The sequence below is a fragment of the Prionailurus viverrinus genome, chromosome C1 (assembly GCF_022837055.1).
Source record: "Prionailurus viverrinus isolate Anna chromosome C1, UM_Priviv_1.0, whole genome shotgun sequence".
NCBI classification, from domain to species: domain Eukaryota; kingdom Metazoa; phylum Chordata; class Mammalia; order Carnivora; family Felidae; genus Prionailurus; species Prionailurus viverrinus.
Genome location: NC_062568.1, coordinates 135,205,373 through 135,225,163, shown reverse-complemented (window position 1 = coordinate 135,225,163; position 19,791 = coordinate 135,205,373). Strand labels below are relative to the sequence as shown.

At 34.6% G+C, this 19,791-nt stretch overlaps 1 protein-coding gene across 10 annotated transcripts in view; it reads left to right on the top strand.

The window, feature by feature from the left end:
- CCDC18 (coiled-coil domain containing 18) overlaps positions 1-19,791 on the top strand; it is a 123,641-nt gene that overhangs the window by 24,739 nt on the left and 79,111 nt on the right. For 9 of the 10 annotated variants that reach the window (XM_047870237.1, XM_047870238.1, XM_047870233.1 and 6 more), the window contains 8 exons: positions 2,034-2,130; positions 3,902-4,023; positions 4,976-5,267; positions 7,245-7,369; positions 8,214-8,374; positions 14,775-14,998; positions 18,202-18,312; positions 18,905-19,036. In XM_047870237.1, the coding sequence (XP_047726193.1) occupies positions 2,034-2,130; positions 3,902-4,023; positions 4,976-5,267; positions 7,245-7,369; positions 8,214-8,374; positions 14,775-14,998; positions 18,202-18,312; positions 18,905-19,036 (1,264 nt within the window). The remainder of the gene's footprint in view (positions 1-2,033; positions 2,131-3,901; positions 4,024-4,975; positions 5,268-7,244; positions 7,370-8,213; positions 8,375-14,774; positions 14,999-18,201; positions 18,313-18,904; positions 19,037-19,791) is intronic. The other variant, XM_047870236.1, reaches the window with a different exon arrangement.

The window sequence follows — 19,791 nt, the reverse complement described above, 5'->3', positions numbered from 1 at the left end:
TTTAAATGAACTATAGTCACAAAGATGAACATAGATCTTGAATGATACTGAATAAAAGCAATCTGCAGAAGGATATATATAGTGTGATGCTATAAATATATATAGGGTGATCATATAAAGCATAAAAACATGGGAAGAAACTATGATGTTTTATTGAATATAAGATTACACAGATCTTAAGGTGCATCATTATTTAGGTAATCAGTAAGAAAAATATCACCGTGAAACTATTATATACCATTAATTATAAAATACATACCAATTTTAGAGGTGTTAAAATGATGAAAATAATGTGCCTCTTGGAATAAGTGAACTGGGATGTATTACTTGTGGGTTTAGGTGAACATGTGAACATACAAAATGTTTTGTAATAAAAAAAAAAGACTACGGTTACCTTTGGAAGAAGTCGGGGGAATGGGATTTGGAAGGGACACAGGGACCTCAGCTCTGTAATGTCTATAATGTTTTGTTTGCTTAAAGTAAAAAATGCTATATGAAACAAAAAAAAAGAAGATTCATTAAAGCTTGATTGGGAGTACATGGATGTTTATGTATACTTTTCTGTATGGCTAAAATCTGTCTTTACTTTTTTTTAATTGGTGGTGAGGAAGAGTAGGTAAGTGTGAAAGTGGATAAGTTTGTCTTAAAAGCAAGGACGAGGGGCGCCTGGGTGGCGCAGTCGGTTAAGCGTCTGACTTCAGCCAGGTCATGATCTCGCGGTCCGGGAGTTCGAGCCCCGCGTCAGGCTCTGGGCTGATGGCTCAGAGCCTGGAGCCAGTTTCCGATTCTGTGTCTCCCTCTCTCTGCCCCTCCCCCGTTCATGCTCTGTCTCTCTCTGTCCCAAAAGTAAATTAACGTTGAAAAAGCAAGGACGAGAGAGTAAAGCATATCAGTGGAGGGTTTTGTTTAAGTGAGACATACAGGTATCCTTTGCCCTCTGAGCTCTATTTATGGAATATATTCTCTTAGATTTTTAGATAAATCCCTTATTATTTAAACTCTTACCAGGGCACGTGGGTGGCTCAGTCGGTTAAGTGTCCGACATCGGCAAGCCCTGCGTCGGGCTCTGCCAACAGTTCAGAGCATGCTTTGGATTCTGTGTCTCCTTCTCTTTCTGCCCCTCCCCACTTGCACTCTGTCTCTCAAAAATGAATAAACATTTAAGAAAATATTTAAACCATTACCATTTATCTAAAACTTTGGAACCAGATAGACACTTTGATATCCACAGTTGCTACCCAAGCTTAAGTACTACATATATTTAGAAAGTAAGAGATACTTCCACTGAATTTGTAAACCAGTAGAGAAGAGACTGAAAGTATAGAAGATAGAGTTAAGTCCCTGAAAGGGGAAGAGCTGAGGTCTAGAGTGTAGAGAAATTCACTCTTGATAAGAGTAGAGTCACTAACTACCCTTACATTGGAATGAATATGATGAGAAGAGGTTTAAATAATAGAATAATTTTTAGAGGTAGCTATGAAATTGACTACATTGGCCCAATTGTCTCAACTCAGTGTGAAAAGTATGAGGAAAGGTCAGGGTCAACTAAGACAGTGCTTCATAGTGGGTAGATTTTGTTGTTCAGATTTTTACATCTTTTGGAAGTAACTACTGCCTTTTGAAATACCTTTTTGAAAATTTACTTGCCCTTTGCAAAGGTCACAGGATTTACCGAATATTTTTAATATACTAGACCATGGATTGATTCTGTAATATTTTGAAATTCTGATTTTTGAGTTTATACAGCCTAGGCTGCTTCCCTGATCTTTTCCAGATAGAGAAAAAAATTGCTAACACATAAGAATGTATGTATGTTTCAAAGTTTATGTGGTGCTTTATATTTTATTTTTCATATTGATACAGTGAGGAAATTATTGTAGTCTCTATTCTTCATTTTGCAGTTTAAGCTTAATACTCTTTTTTAGTACTGCTTGTCTCTAATTATTTCTTATAATAAAATATAGGTTACTTTGGAGTTTCACTAGTTAAATGCAGAGCATTCTTTACTTTTATTCTCCCTTTTTAAATTTTAGAGCTGAACGACAAAGGAATGAAGCACTATATAATGCTGAAGAGCTGAGTAAAGCTTTCCAACATTATAAAGAAAAAGTGGCTGAAAAACTGGAAAAGGTAAGAAGCAGTTGTACAAATTCAGTTTTTTTGGAACTGTCCATATTCTAAAAATAAAAATAGACATAAATAGAATGTATTTGTTTATAGTTAAAGTGGGGAATAATTTTTATGACCTTGTAATAAAATCATTGGAATAAAGAATTGTAAATATTGGCTAAGGCTGGTGTTCATAATCTTATAATGAGCAGAAACTTTTTTATCAAAGTGGGAAAAGAATGGAGACAAGGGGAAGAACAAAATACAGAGAAAGAAAAGAATACGGAGAAAGATGAGGTGAGTGAGCAGAGGTTGGAGCTGTAGAAGTAGAAGCAGAAAATTTGTTCCTATCACCTCCATGAAAATGAAGACAGAGTAGATTGTATAGCCTTCAGTTGTCTCCCTGGACCTACCACCCTGAGAGGATCTTACTCCTTCCTCTCAAAGGGAAAATTCCTTTAACAGATTCTACATGGTAGTATAGTGACTTTATTACATTCACTTAATATTTTCAAGTCATACGGATAATAAAACCTGTTTGGAGGAAGGCCACATGTTCAGTATTCAGACATTGAGCTCAGAAGAGAGGTCTGGTTGATAGATACTAACATGAGAAAATTCCATCTTGAGATAGTAATTGAAAAAGAGAAAGTTAATGATTCCGTTCAAAGAAAGGTAGAAGGGTAGAAGAAATATTATTATTAAAAGTTTAATAAGAAAGAAATACCATATGATTTCACTTATATGTGGACTCTAAAAGATAAACAAAAAGCAGAAACAGACCCATAAATACAAAGAACTGATGAGGTGTTGGGCAAAATTGGTGAAGGGGAGTGGGAGATACAAACTTCCAGTTATGGCATGTGGAAGTCACAGGCATCCAAGTTACAGCATAGGGAATATAGTCAATTGTATTATAATAGTATATGTAGCGTCAGATGATAGCTACACTTGTGAGCACAACATAATGCATAGAGTTACTGAATCACTGTATTGTACACCTGAAACTAATGTGACATTGTTTGTCAACTATATTTCAATGAAAAATTCTTAAAATCCCGTCAGATACTGTTCTTAAGTGTAAATTAATCAGATCACTGTTTTGAAGGCCTTGGAGAAGATCCCTGTGGGAATGAAATTTTGTAGGAGGGATTTTTAATAAGGTAATTTGTCGGGGGAGATAGAATACCTAGCAGGGGTAATATGTTCAGGGAGAGGAAAGAGAAAAATGTTAAGATGATTTTTTTTCACATTTCTCCTTAGGATTATCAGTTCAAACCACACTCAGCAGGTACCTCTAGTTAGGTCGATGTAATAACAGAGGCAGATCTGCCTATTCTGTCACTCCCACCACTCTCACCTGAGTGCTTGATTTTTATCTGGTTTAGATTTGGACTGTAATTTCAGTGGGAGTATCTTGTGGCTAAAATTTCAAAAGTTATTTCTCCATAACATTTGCAGCATAGTTAGCCTTTAGTTAATTTCATGCAGCATCCCTGCATAAATTGCTTGCTTTGCTCCCGTGAGGCCAGAATGCTTCCTGTCGGGTGATAGTGCCATTGCCCCTCTGTCATAGGCTCTCAACCATTTCTGGACAGGTGGTGGCATCCCCCTCCTCGTCCTTTGTTAGTGCCCGTCACTTTGCTCCTTTCACCACAAGGCTGGGGACTTAAATGTGTGAAATACTTACTCTACTCTCCTGCTTATTTCTGAAGTCACTACTTTTTAGTTTGAAACACCTAAAATTTATGACTACAGCAGTATGTCCACTTAAAACAAATTATTGTTTTAGGTTCAAGTTGAAGAAGAAATATTAGAGAAAAATCTAATTAGCTGTGAAAAAGAAAATAAAAGGCTGCAGGAAAAGTGTGGTGTATATAAAAGTGACCTTGAAATTCTGAAAGAAAAATTAAGGTACAGTATCTTGTTATGGAAAAAGGAGTTTTGTGTGGAAATGGAGAAAGAACTGAAACGTTTTAAAATAGAATATTTTGTATATTGTAATTGTGGCCTTAAATTACATAGAAAGCTAGGTTTCATGACTGCAATTGTTTTCTGGGTATAATGTTAGGATTTTTAATGAATAAAACGTGTTGATATTAATATACTTGCAAATATAGAGTGATATGATCAGCATATTTGCTTTGCATATATTTAGAAAAGATGAACACAAACATATATGAAAATATTACTGCCTAGTAATCTGTTAATGGTTGATTACTATCTTTTAGCGTTGTGGCTAATAGTTCATGATTTTTCCTTATATAACCTAAAACTTTCTTGAAGTTGCAATATGTTGAATTAGGATGTGGGAGTTAGATCTCCTGTCTTATACTTTTATAAAGGGAGCACAAGTGCTTCAAAGATAATGGAGTTCTCCTGCCTTCCTCCTTACTATGAGACACTGGGAAACTTTTATAACCTTTATATACCTTAGTTTCCTTATCTATAAACAGAGAGTGATAATCGTGCTACCCACATAAAGTTGTGAGTGCCTGGCATGCAGAAAGTAGGTACTCAGTAAATGTGAGCAGGTATTATTATTTCAGAATTAAAGCTTTACAATATTTTATTTTTTGAAAAATTTTAAATGTTTTTATTTGTTTATTTTTTAATATAATTTATTGTCAAGTTGGCTAACATATAGTGTATACAGTGTGCTCTTGGTTTTGGGGATAGAGTCCTGTGATTCATCGCTTATATACAACACCCAGTTCTCATCCCAACAAGTGCCCTCCTCAATGCCCGTCACCCATTTTTCCCCTCCCCACCCCCTGCTTTAAAATATTTTAAAAGTGAGATTAACTAGGATTTACTGAAAATAAATATATATTTTATTTTCATTTTTATGTTTTTTTCTTCATAGGCAGTTAAAAGAAGAAAATAATAATGGAAAAGAAAAATTAAGGATCATGGCAGTGAAAAATTCAGAAGTTATGGCACAACTAACTGAATCTAAACAAAGTATTCTGAAGCTAGAGAGTGAGTTAGAAGACAAAGAGGAAGTACTGAGAGAAAAATTTTCTCTAATGAATGAAAACCGAGAATTAAAGGTCCGTGTTGCAGCACAGAATGAGCGACTGGATTTCTGTCAGCAAGAAATAGAGAGTTCAAGGGTGGAACTGAGAAGTCTGGAAAAAGTTATGTCCCAGTTGCCAGTAAGTATGGATGAAAAAGAAACTTTTACTCAAGTGCTTTATAAGAGATCATCATTTTGTGGTTGCTTTATTAGCTTTTACTTTATGTTTTTTTTTACATATCTATACTTTCAGTAATGAATTTCTTTTCTACCTAATCCCTTTTCTTTTTCTGCTCTTACCCTTTCTTAGTCTCTCAGACGCCCTATGTAAGAATGGCACAGGATTTTTAAAAAACAGCTTTATTCAAGTAATATTTGTATACCACAGAATTCACCCATTTTAATTGTACCATTCAGTGATTTTTAGTAAACTTACAAGTTTTGGAGCAATCACTGCAGTCCAGTTTTCAGTTTACCATTCAGAAGATTCCTTTACCACACTCACCCCTAGGGAACCACTAATGTATTTTCTGCCTCTAGAGATTTGTCTTTTTTGGATTTTTCATATAAATGAAATTGTACAATATATGGTCTTTAGCTTTCTAAAAATTTTTGAGGATCATTCATTGTGATATATATCAGTACTCCATATCACTTTATTGTTGAATATTATTCAATTGTATGGATACACCACATTTTATTTAACTGTTCACCAATAAGTAGATAGATATTTGGGTTGCTTCCATGTTTGGACTATTATGAACAATACTGCTACGAACATTTGCATACAAGTCTGTGTGTGGACATAGTTTCATTTCTCTTGAGTACATACCTAGGAATGGAATTGCTGGGTCATATGGTAAAGTTGTACTGAACTGTTTTCCAAAGTGGCTATACCATTTTACATTCTCACCAGGAATGTCTGAGAGTTCCTGTTTTTCTACAACCTAGCCAACATTTGTTATTGTCTGTCTTTTAGATTTATAGCCATCTTAGTGGGTGTGATGTGGTATCACATTGTGGTTTTAATTTACATTATTCTAATGACTAATAATGTTGAGCAACTTTTCGTGTACTTATTAAAATGTTTTTATGATAGCAGATGGCCATCATTTCTCTTTCAGTTACATATATAACTATATATATAAGTGAGATTAGAAAGAAGGTAAGTATAACTATGTCAGAAATCTGTTATTGATAATTGTAAAATAAAGGTGAGATCAGGAGAAAACTATATAAATGTGTCATGGCTGATTTCAAATATGTGTATATGTATATATTTTTTAATTTTAAGTTTATTTATTTTGAGAGAGAGAGAACACAAATGAGGGAGGGTCAGAGAGAAGGAGAGACGGAATCCCAAGCAGGCTCCACACCATCAACGCAGAGCCTGACGCAGGGTTTGAACTCACAAGTGGTGAGATCCCAGCCGAGATCAAGAGTTGGATGCCTAACCAACTGTGCCACCCAAATGCCCCGGTTTCAAATATATTTGGATGGGTGGTAGACTTACCAATTTTATTTTATTTCTTTGACTCTTACCTATTTTATTTTATTTTTAAAAATACAGCAAGGGCACCTGGGTGGCTCAGTTGGTTGAGCGTCTGATTTCAGTTCAGGTTATAATCTCAGGGCTCGTGGGTTTGAGCCTTATATCAGGCTTTGTGCTGACAGTGCAGAGCCTGCTTCAGATTCTCTGTCTCTGTCTCTTCCTCTCTCTTTGCCCCTCCCTCATTTGTGCGCTCGCTCTCTCTCTCTCTCTCTCTCTCTCTCCCTCCCCCTCACTCTCCCTCACTCTCAAAAATAAATAAACATTAAAAAAAATTAAAAATATAGCTAAAGTGTTTTGGAAAATACTACATGTGCCTCTGTTGTTTTTCACATAATGTTATATTATGTGATACCTCCATAATGATTTATATAATGCAGGTTTATTTTAACTATTGTGATTTTTCTGTTATCTCAGTATTTCAAAATGTATTTTTACATTTATCCTACTGACGGACATTAGGTTGTTTCTATTAAATTCACACAATTTTTAAAAATTGGGGTTCTGAATAAAACAATTGCATCATAGATATTGTAAGTTTATGTATGTCTCTTTTTAAATTTGCAGTTAAAAAGTGAAGTGTTTGGTTTTAAATCATCTCTTTCTAAGCACCAGATGAGTAGTTTGTCAAACAAGGAAGACAATTACATTGGCTGCTGTGAGGCAAATAAAATGTTGATTTCAGAATTGAGGTATGGCTTTCAGATGCTGAAGTTGTAGCAAATACAGTGGTTTTTTTTAAATTGGCAGTTAAATTAAAATCCTTAATTGAGAAGATGAAAAATATATAGAAAAGTTCATCCAGTATTAAAACAAACAACTGTGTTTCCACAACTAAGACTTGATTCTTCTTAACATTCTGTGATATTTTTTTCAAATGTGTTTAAGTAAAACATAAAACATTACAGGGTGGATAATACCCATTGATCTTTCCCACTAGTCTCATTCTCCTCTTAAGAATACACCATCATGAACTGGGTACGTATTCTTCCATCCATTTTGTGTATGTTTACATTCACACATACATGCAAAATATATATGCTTATATTGTTTGTAATTTTGCTTTTTTACTCAGCATTATTTTTTAAATTCATACATGTTGAGGTGGGTAGTTAGAGTTACCAATCAATGGGTGGATTAGTGTAGGTAGTTTTAATAGCTGTATAGGAGTCTGTCCTAGAACTGTGTCACCTAGAACTGTAGTTTTCTTCTGTTACAAACAGTGCTGCAAAGTACATACCTTTATACAATATGCCTTATACAATATGCCAGAGTGTCTCTAGTGTATATTCCTAAAAGTGAAAGTGCTGGGTTATAGCATGTGTACGTTTTTACTGTTACTAGGTACTATCAAGTTTTTAAAGTAGCTGTGCCAGTTTACATTCCCATCAGTGGTATATAAGAATTTCTACATCCTGCCCAAGAGTTAACTAATATCAGAGTTTTAAAATTTTTGCCAACTTGAAAGGTAAAAATGGTGGGAGATATTTATATAGATCTTTCTAATAGTTTTTGGTGTATTTTGTTTTGTTCCAGGATTAAACTTGCAATAAAGGAGGCAGAAATTCAAAAGCTTCAGGCAAACCTGGCCGCGAATCAGTTATCTCAGAATCTTATTGCTTGTAATGACAAACAAGAAAGTGGCAAATTAAATAGTGTAGAGACAGAACCGGTAAAACTAGGAGGTAATCAATTAGGTGAGTGTATTAAATTCTTTTTTTAATTTTTTTTAATTTTTTTTTTTTAATTGATTTTTGAAGGAGAGAGATGGAGCATGAGCAGGGGAGGAGCAGAGAGAAAGGGAGACACAGAATCCGAAGCAGGCTCCAGGCTCTAATGCTGTCAGCACACAGCCCGTTGTGGGGCTCGAACTCATGAACCGTGAGATTATGACCTGAGCCAAAGTCGGACACTCAATCAACTGAGCCGCCCAGGCGCCCCTAAATCAAATTCTTTAATTCTAAGTTGTTTATGATAGTTTTTTAGAGAAATGGATTATCAGATGTTTAGTTTGTATTATCAATAATCTGTTATTACTAGTTATGGGTTGGTAAGATAGCAAGAATTTCAAAATTGTTGAACTTTGCATTATTCTTTAAAAATGATAAAGCTACCCCTGGGTGGCTCAGTCAGGTAAGCGTCCAACTCTTGATTTCGGCTCAGGCCATGATCTTATGATTTGTGAGTTTGAGCCCCATGTTGGGTTCTCTGCTAACAGTACAGAGCCTGCTTGAGATTCTCTGTCTCCCTCTCTACTCCTCCCTCTCTCTCAAAAACAAATTTAAAAAAAACATCAAAAAATGTAGTTTACTGAAGTAAAATTTACTAGTAGGATACACCCATTTAAAATAACAAAGTTTGAAATGTTTTATCAAATGTATATTTTTTCATGTTTATACCCTTGTAACTATCACCACAATTAAAATATCTAACATTTCCATCAGAAGACTTACAAATGACCAACAGACACATTAAAAAAATGTTCAACATCACTGATCATCAGGGAAATGCAAATCAAAACCTCCATAAGACATCACCTCACATCTATCAGAATGGCTAAAACCTAAAACACAAGGAATAACAAGTGTTGTTAAAGATGTAGAGAAAAAGCAACACTCGTGCACTGTTGGTGGGAGTGCAAACTGGTGTAGCCACTGTGGAAAACAGTATGGAGTTTCCTCAAAAACAAAAACAAAAGCACACTGTATATACACTGTATGTTAGCTAACTTGGCAATAAATTGTATTTAAAAAAAAAATTAAAAATCATCGTATGATCCAGTAATTCCACTACTGGGTATTTACCCAAAGAAAACAAAAATATTAATTCAAAAGATACATGCACTCCTATGTTTATTGTGGCATTACTTACAATAGCCAAGATATGGAAGCAACCTAAGTTTCCACTGATAGAAGAATGGGTAAAGAAGATGTGGTGTGTATATATGTGTGTGTGGAATATTACACATACTGGAATATTACTCAGCCATAAAAAGAAATGAAATTTTGCCTTTTGCAACAGCATGAATGGACCTAGAGGATACAATGCTAAATAAAGTATATCAGACAGAGAAAGACAAATACCATATGATTTTATTCATATGTGGAATTTAAGAAACAAACCAAATGAACAATGAAAAACAGACCAAAAAATCTCTCTTAAATATGGAGAACAAACTGGTGGCTGCTAGACTGGAAGTGGGTGGAAGAAAGAGTAAAATAGATAAAAGGGTATTAAGAGTGAACTTATCATGACGAGCCCTGAGTAATGTGTAGAAATGTTGTATTACCATATTGTACACCTGAGGCTAACATAACACGCTATGTTAATTATACTGAAAACCAAAAACAAAAAAAGCCATTTTCCTAAGGATCCCTTATACTCCTTAATTTTCTTTGGGTTCAATTCTGTCTTTAACTTTTCTTAAAATGAATGCTTAGATTATTGATTTTAAACCTTATATAACTATTTAAGGGTATAAAATACTTCTCTTTAGGCAATGCTATACCTGCATCCCACTAATTTTTATATATTGCATTTTCATTTTATTCACTTCAAAATATCTTATAATATCTCTTGTGTGTATTTATTTCCAAATATTTAGAATTTTCCAGGTGTCCTTTTGTTATTAGTAGTGGACATTAAGTTGTTTCTAATAACCTAATTCATGAATGAACCTGATTTCACTTCTTAAAAATGTTTTGAGATTTAGTTTATTGGCCAGCATATGGACTATCTTGATGATTGTTTTAAATGCACTTGAAAAAATTGTGTATTCTGGGGACTATTGGGTAGAGTGAACTTCAGTCATATTAAACTTATTTATAGAAGCTTGAGTCTTCTTTCCCCCTAGTGATTTTCTGTGTACTTGTTCAATTACTGAGAAAAAATCTTGAAATCTTCAGATATGTATGTGAGTTTGTTAATTTATCCTTTTAGTTCTGTGAGTCTGAACTCTGCTTTACCTAAAATTAATATAGTTACTCTATCTGGGGCACCTGGGTGGCTCAGTCGGTTAAGTGCCCGACTTCTGCAGGTCATAATCTCACGATCCATTGAGTTTGAGCCCCGGGTCGGGCTCTGTGCTGATAGCCCAGAGCCTAGAGCCTGCTTCGAGTTCTGTGTCTCCCTCTCTCTGCCCCTCTTCTACCCCTGCTCACACACTGTCTCTCTCTGTCTCTCTCAAATATAAACAGACATTTAAAAAATGTGTTAATATAGTTACTTGAGCTAATTTTTTATTGGTATATAATTGACATATAATATCATATTAGTTTTAGGTGTATGTCATAATGATGTGATATATGTGTATATTTTGAAATGATAACCACAATAATAAGTCTATGTAACATCCGTCATCACAGATAAGTAACAAATTTTGGGGAGGGATGAGAGCTTTTAAGATCTACTCTCAGGGTACCTGGGTGGCTCAGTCATTGAGCATCCAACTTCGGCTCAGGTCATGATTTCATGGTTTGTGAGTTCGAACCCCACGTCAGGCTCTGTGCTGACAGCTCAGAGCCTGGAACCTGCTTCAGATTCTGCGTACCCCCACCCTCCCCGCCCCACCCCTGCTTGTGCTCTCTCTCTGTCTTTCAAAAATGAATAAATGTAAAAAAAAATTTTTACGATCTACTCTCAACAAGTTTCAAATATATAATATTATTGACTATAGTTACCATGCTGTATATTATATCTATACCCAGGAGTTGTTTATCTTATAACTGCAAGTTTGTACCTTTTGACCACATTTACCCATTTTCCCCACCACTAACCCCTACCTCTGGCAAATAACACTCCGTTCTATGAGTTTGTTTCATTTGTTTGTTTGTTTTTATATTTCACATATAAGTGAGATCATACAGTATTTGTCTTTCTCTGCCTGGCTTTTCATTTAACCTAATGTCCTCAAGTTCATCCATATTGTCACAAGTAAAAAGATGTCTTTTTGGGGCACCTGGGTGGCTCAGTTGGTTGAGCATCTGACTTCGGCTCAGGTCATGATCTCATGGTTTGTGAGTTCGAGCCCCACGTTGGGCCCTGTGCTGACAGCTCAGAGCCTGGAGCCTGCTTCAGATTCTGTGTCTCTGTCTCTCTCTGCCCCTCCCCTGCTCATGCTCTGCCTATCTCTCAAAAGTAAATAAACATTAAAAAAAAAGTCCTTTTTATGGCTAAATAGTATTTCTGTGTTTGTGTGTGTGTGTGTGTGTGTGTGTGTGTGTGTGTGTGTGTGCGTGCTACCTTGTATTTATCCATGCATCTGTCAGTGGATGCTTAGATTACTTCCATGACTTGGCTATTGTAAATAATGCTGCAATGTACATGAGTGCAGATAGTGATTTCATTTCCTTCAGGTAAATATTCAGAAGTGGAATTACTGCATATGTGGTAGCTCTATTTTTAAAGGCAATTCCATATTGTTTTCCATAGTGGCTCTACCAGTTTACATGTTCACCAACAGGGCACAAGGGTTCCCTTTTGTCCACATCTTCACCAACGCTTATTTCTCATCTTTTTGATGATAGCCATTTTTGTAGGTGTGAAGTGATACCTCATTGTGATTATGATTTGCATTTCTTTGATGATTAGTGGTGTTGAACATCTTTTCATGTGTCTATTGGCCATTTGTATATCTTCTTTGGAAAAATGTCTTATTTAGATCTTCTGCCCATTTTTAATTGGGTTTTTTTTTTTTTTTTTTGCTATTGGGTTATATGAGTTTTTATGTATTTTGGATATTAATCCCTTATCAGATATAGATTTACAAATATTTTCTCCCATTCTGTAGGTTGTCTTTTCATTTTGTTGATGGTTTCTTTTGCGGTACAGAAGCTTTTTAGTTTGATATAGTCCCACTTGTTTATTTTTACTTTTTTGCTTTTGCTTTTGGTGTTGAATCCAAAAATTACCATCACCAGGACTGATAGATCTAAGAGCTTTTTACTTATGTTTTCTTCCAGAAGTTTTATGTTTTAGGTTTAATATTCAAGTCTTTAAACCATTTTAAGTTGATTTTTGTCTACTTAAGATAGTGGTCTAGTTTCATTCTTTTGCATATGGCTGTTCAGTTAACCCAACACTGTTTATTAAAAAGACTGTCCTTTCCCTATTGTATGTTCTTGACTCCTTTGTTGTAAATTAATTTACCTTTATTTTGAGAGAGAGGGAGGGAGGGAGGCAGGGAGAGAATGAGGAGGGGAAGGGCAGAGAAAGAGGGAAAGAGAGAGAATCCCAAGCAGGTTGCATGCTGTCAGTGCAGAGCCCAATTCAGGGCTTGATCCCACGAACCATGAGGTCATGACCTGAGCTGAAATCAAGAGTTGGACAACTGACTGAGCTACCCAAGCACACCATATGTCTGTTTTTAATGCCAGTACCATACTGTTTTGATTACCATGGTTTTATAATACAGTTTGAAATTAGGAAGTGTGACACCTTCAGCTTCGTTTTACTTTCTCAAGATTAGTTTAGCTATTTGGGGTCTTTTGTGGTTCCATACAAATTTTAGGATTTGTCTTTTGTTCTATAAAAAAAAATGCCATTGGGATTTTGATAGGGGTTGAATTAAATCTTTAGATTTAGGTAGTATGGAGATTTTCACAGTATTTTTCCAGTCCATGAACATGAACTATCTATTAATTTGTGTCTTCAGTTTCTTTCATCAGTGTCTTATAGTGTTTAGTGTACAAATCTTTCCCCTCCTCAAATTTATTCTTAGATATTTTATTCTTTTTGGGTCAATTATAAATGGGATTGTTTTCTTAATTTTCTTTCTGATCATCACTCCAGCTGTGTTTGGGTTTTCCTGGTATGACTTTTTTCATCCTTTTAGTCTGTATTTTTTATAGATAAAGTGAGTTTCTGATAGAGAGCATATAATTGGTTCTTGCTTTTATATTCTAACATTTTTTGCTCATTCAGTGGAATGTTTAGACACATTTAATGCAACTATTGATCTTTTTTGGGTTTAAGTTTATCATCTTGGTATTTGTTTATTATTTATTCTAATGGCCTTTATTCATCTTTCCTGCCTTCTTTTAGATCAATTATATTTTAGTATTCTATTTTTTTTAAATCTTCACTATTGATTAGTTAACTATACTTCTTTACTTTCTTAGTAGTTGCCCTACTGGTTAATATATGTATCTTTAATTTATCATTGTCTGTCTTCAAATATGATTGGCTTCTGGCAGGAGGAACGACAGCAGAGAGAATTAGCTATCAAAGTGATTAGAGAGAATAGGGAAGAGAGTGATGGTGTTATTAGCAGAGTGAATGCTAATTATTAGAGATGTTGATAAATATGTCATGAGTTCTCTTACATCAAAGAGTATAGAACTAATGATAGCCTAGAAAGTGAAATATTAGGGATATGGAGAATTGATAGGAAATGGCTACTTGTGCTGCCCTCGAAGAAGGCATAGTGCATCTCCACTTACTTCCATACCTCTGTGTGTTCTCATGCAATCATATATATTATCCCTCTTTAAAGCACTCCTGAAAGCTCAGTTACTTTTAGGTGGGAATAGGTTTATATATTTATAGTGGAGAAAGTATATATTCAAACAACTACCTTTGATAACCCTCAGTAGTTTTAAAAAAGCATCACTGAATTCTCATGAGCTAGTTTAGAGTAGGAAGGATTCTCAGTTTTCAGCTTTTGAACTTGCATCTATATACAATAAATAAAAATATGCTCTAGAGAAATTTTATGATTAACTTCAGTTTAAGGAAATAATGATTTTTTAACAATGATTTTTTTAAACAATGATTTTTTTTTTTTTTTGGCAATGTTTTCTATCCGAAATACGGGGATTTTTATAGGTGGAGAAGGACTCTTTTTGGTATTAAGGAATAGTCTGGAAAAGTGAGTGACTCAGAAGTTATTCCTACTTTGTTATATACTTAATAATAGAAAGTATGTTACTTGCCATTTTCCTTCATTACCTTTTCCTTAAAGTACATCTCATTCTCTGTTCCCTTTAGTATTCTTTAGATAAGGAATTAAACTTTATTTATGATTAAATCTTTCAACATTGAAATAGGGTTTTTTTCTGTAAGTTTTATACAGAGGAATTTTCCTTTTATGTTTGTCAGCAGAAAGAATAAAAGACCAAAATCAACATACTGTGAACAAGCAATATGAAAGAGAAAGGCAAAGACTTGCTTCTGGAATAGAAGAACTACGTACTAAGTTGATGCAAATAGAAGCTGAGAATTCTGATTTGAAGGTTAACATGGCCCACAGAACTAGTCAGTTTCAGCTGATACAAGAGGAGCTGCTGGAGAAAGCTTCAAACTCTAGCAAACTTGAAAGTGAAGTAAGCTTGAATTAGCTGTTTATATGTACTAACTTTGGAGACAAAAAAAAGGTAGAGTTTTGTAAAAGTTGTATGTGTAAGTCCAGATTTATACATCAAAAGGAATTAATGGTACCACATCAGTTATAAATTCTTTTAAAATTATATTGGGAAACCTTCTGTTAAAAGTAAGAAATTACTCTTTAGTGGCTAACAGGTCTCAGATATGGTGGAACTTGTATTGTATTGCAGTCTGTTATTTCTTCCAAGTATAAGTTAATATGGCCAGGGGCACCTGGGTGACTCAGGTTAAGCGTCCAACTTCAGCTTAGGTCATGATATTGTGGCTCGTGAATTTGAGCCCCACATCAGGCTCTGTGCTGACAGCTCAGAGCCTGGAGCCTGCTTTGGATTCTGTCTGTCTGTCTGTCTGTCTGCCCCTCCCCTGCTGTGCTTGTTCTCTCTCTCTCTCTCTCTCTCAAAAAAAAAAAAATGAACATTTAGGTTAATATGGCTAATACACATTTACAAGTAAAGAACTTGGATTATATAATTGGAAGAAAAGGAGTGATAATAGAGGATTTTGATTGTTAGCAAACAGCAGAATCACCTAGGAAGCTGGTTAAACATGTAGATTTCTGGGTACCGTTCCAGTGATTCTGATTCAGTAGATTTAGTCTATGTAAATTTAAATTGTAGCCATTAGCTTACTTAGAAAATATCCTAGTACCCAGTGCTAATATCATCGTCAATGGGGAAAAACAGAGCTTTCCCCCTAAGGTCAAGAACAAGAGAGGAATGTCCGTTCTCACTGCTGTTATTCAACATAGTATTGGAAGTCTTAGCTTCAGCAGTTAGACAACACAAAGAAATAAAAGACATCCAAATCGGCCAGGAGGAGGTCATACTTTAACTCTTCACAGATGACGTGGTACTCTGTATGGAAAACCCAAAAGATTCCACCAAACAACTGCTAGAACTGATCCATGAATTCAGCAAAGTGGCAAGATATAAAATCAATGCACAGAAATCGGTTGCATTCCTGTACATCAACAATGAAGCAACAAAAAGAGAAATCAAGGAATTGATCCCATTTACAATTGCACCAAAAACCAAAAAATACCTAGGAATAAAAATAACCAAACAGGTGAAAAATCTATAAACTGAAAACTATAGAAAGCTTATGAAAGAAATTGAAGAAGACACACAAAAAAATGGAAAAATATTCTATACTTCTAGATAGGAAGAACAAATATTGTTAAAATGTCAGTACTACCCAAAGTAATCTACATATTGAATGCAATACCTATCAAAATAACACTGGCGTTCTTCACAGAGCTAGAACAAACAATCCTAAAATTTGTATGGAACCAGAAAAGACCCCGAATAGCCAAAGAAATCTTGAAAAAGAAAACCAGAGCTGGAGGCATCACACTCCTGGACTTCAAGCAGTATTACAAAGCTGTAATCATCAAGACAGTATGGTACTGGCACCAGAACAGACACTCAGATCAATGGAACAAAATAGAGAACCCAGAAAGGGACCCACAAACGTATGACCAACTAATCTTTGACAAAGCAGGAAAGAATATCCAATAGAATAAAGACAGTCTCTTCAGCAAGTGGTGCTGGGAAACTGGACAGCAACATGCAGAAAAATGAACGTGGACCACTTTCTTATACCATACACAAAAATAAACTCAAAATGGATGAAAGACCTAAATGTAAGACAGGAAGCCATCAAAATCCTCGAGGAGAAAGCAGGCAAAAACCTCTTTGATCTTGACCGCAGCAACTTCTTAACATGTCTCCAGAGGCAAGGGAAACAAAAGCAAAAATGAACTATTGGGATCTCATCAAAATAAAAAGCTTCTGCACAGTGAAGGAAACAATCAGCAAAACTAAAAGGCAACCGACAGAATGGGAGGAGATATTTGCAAATGACATAAAGGTTAGATAAAGGGTTAGTATCCAAAATCTATAAAGAACTTATCAAACTCAACACCAAAAAATAAAGAATCCAGTGAAGAAATGGGCAAACGACTTGAATAGACACTTCTCCAAAGAAGACATCCAGGTGGCCAACCAAACATGAAAAAATGCTCAACATTACTCATCATCAGGGAGATACAAAGCAAAACCACAATGAGATACCACCTCACACCTGTCAGAATGGTTGACATTAACAAGTCAGTCAACAACAGATGTTGATGAGAATGTAGAGAAAGAGGATCTCTTTTGCACTGCTGGTGGGAATGCAAACTGGTGCAGCCACTCTGGAAAACACTATGGAGGCTCCTCAAAAAATTAAAAATAGAACTACCCTATGACCCAGCAACTGCACTGCTAGGAATTTACCTAAGGGATACAGGTATGCTGTTTTGAAGGGGCATATGCACCCCAATGTTTATAGCAGCACTATCAACAATAGCCAAAGTATGGAAAGAGCTCAAGTATCCATTGACGGATGAATGGATAAAGAAAATGTGGTATGTATATGTATACAATGGAGTATTACTTGGCAATCAAAAAGAATGAAATCTTGCCATTTGCAACTACATGGATGGAACTAGAGGGTATTATGTTGAGCAAAATTAGTCAATTAGAGGAAGAAAAATATCATATGACTTCACTCACATGAGGACTTTAAGATGCAAAACAGATGAACATAAGAGAAGGGAAACAAAAATAATATAAAAACAGGGAAGGGGACAAAAACATAAGAGATTCTTAAATATGGAGAACAAACAGAGGGTTACTGGAGGGATTGTGGGAGGGATGATAGTCTCAATAGGTAAGAGGTATTGAGGAATCTACTCCTGAAATCATTGTTACACTATATGCTAACTAACTTGGATGTAAATTAAAAAAATAAAATGAAATAAAATATCCTAGTACTGAGATTAATAACTTTTTAAATTACAAAATTAGCACAGTCTTGTTGAAAGTACAGAAAGGACAAAGAAGAAAATGCCATTAATAATTCTACCACCAGAAATAACTACTATTAACATTTTTTTATACTAATTTCAATCTTAAATGCTACTTTTAAGAAATGGGTTAGGATGTAATCCTATTTGGACATAGGACTCAGAATTAAATTACTTATGTATTACATAGATGGAACAGTCCCTGGTCTTTCCTTCACCATTTTTCTTCTAAATTACCACTTATATTTAAAAGTAATTTTTAAAAATAATTTGTTTATTTCAATGTGTTTTCAGATGACAAAGAAATGTTCTCAACTTTTAACTCTAGAGAAACAGCTGGAAGAAAAAATAGTTGCTTATTCCTCTATTGCTGCAAAAAATGCAGAACTGGAACAGGAGCTTATGGTAAATATTACTGTGTGGTTACAAATTCACTGTAACTTTAATGCACTTGATTTGTGACAGCATGTTTGTTTTATTTTCATTGTTATACAGTATACCAAATAGGAAAGCATAAATTCTAGTAAATTCTTCTGATTATTTGTTTTTTGTTTCTATATTTTTAAGTCAATAGGCTTATATATAGCAAGTTGTTATCTGTAATTTCTTATTTTTATTCTAGTAGAAGTGAAGGAAATAATGAACTTCTTTGATATGCTTTTCAATATTTTAAAATAGTTGAAGGTTTTCATTTTGACACAATTTTTTAAAATAACCATTTTGTCTTATGTATATGTTTAGATATTTTTGATGTTTGACATATTCACTATTGTGATTCTTAAAAAAATAGAGTATGAGAGATTTAATGCTTTACTTAAGTGTTTTTATGTAAAACTTGTTCTCAGTTATATTCATTTTTTTTGTCTTTCCTAGTCTTTATTTTTTAATATGAAATTTATTGTCACATTGTATTGTCCATACAACACCCAGTGCTCATCCCAACAGGTGCTCTCCTCAATGTCAGTTATATTCTTTTAAAGTGTTTTTGTATTTCTAGGAAAAGAATGAAAAGATAAGAAGTCTAGAAACCAATATCAATACAGAGCATGAGAAAATTTGTTTAGCTTTTGAAAAGGCCAAGAAAATTCATCTTGAACAGCATAAAGAAATGGAAAAGCAGATTGAAAGAGTAAGATATTATGTTTTTCCATGTAGACATAATATATGTTTAGAATATGAATGCTGAAAAGAACCTTAACATTACTAGCTCAACTTTTTTTTTTTTTGATAGATGAGGAAACAAAGACCTAGAAAAGTAAGTGGCAAGTAGTAGAATTAGCATTCCATTACTTCTAGATCATTTTACAATGCTTTCTTGTATAGTACTCTTGCCATTTCAGTTTTAATAATTATTTTTTGGCATGATTAAATTAAGAGTGATTTTGTAGACTCTGGTACACTAGACATAAAAATAGCTTGAAGACTGGTTGAGAGTAGAAGTGCTCTTACCATTGAGTTGAAATTAGAGTCAGAACAAGTTAAAGAAGCTGTGAGACCAAAAACATAAGACTAAGTAAAAAATACATTATTTGATGGACTTAATAGTAGAATGGAACTAATAAGAGAAAAAAAAATATGAGCTTGAAACAAAGAGCAACAGACATTACTCAGTCTGAGAAACAGGAAAAAAGACCAGAGCCTAAGGGACCTGTGCAATAATGTCAGAACTGGAACTCTATACCCATTAAAACAGTAACTCCCAATTTCCCCTCCTTTCACCCCCTAGCTACTGTCATTCTATTTTCTTCTGTCCCTATGATTCTGACTACCCAAAGTATCTCATATAAGTGAAATCATACAGTGTTTGTCTTTTTGTGACTGGCTTAATTCACTTAGCATAATATCCTAGAGGTTCATCCATGTTGTGGCATACTGCAGAATTTG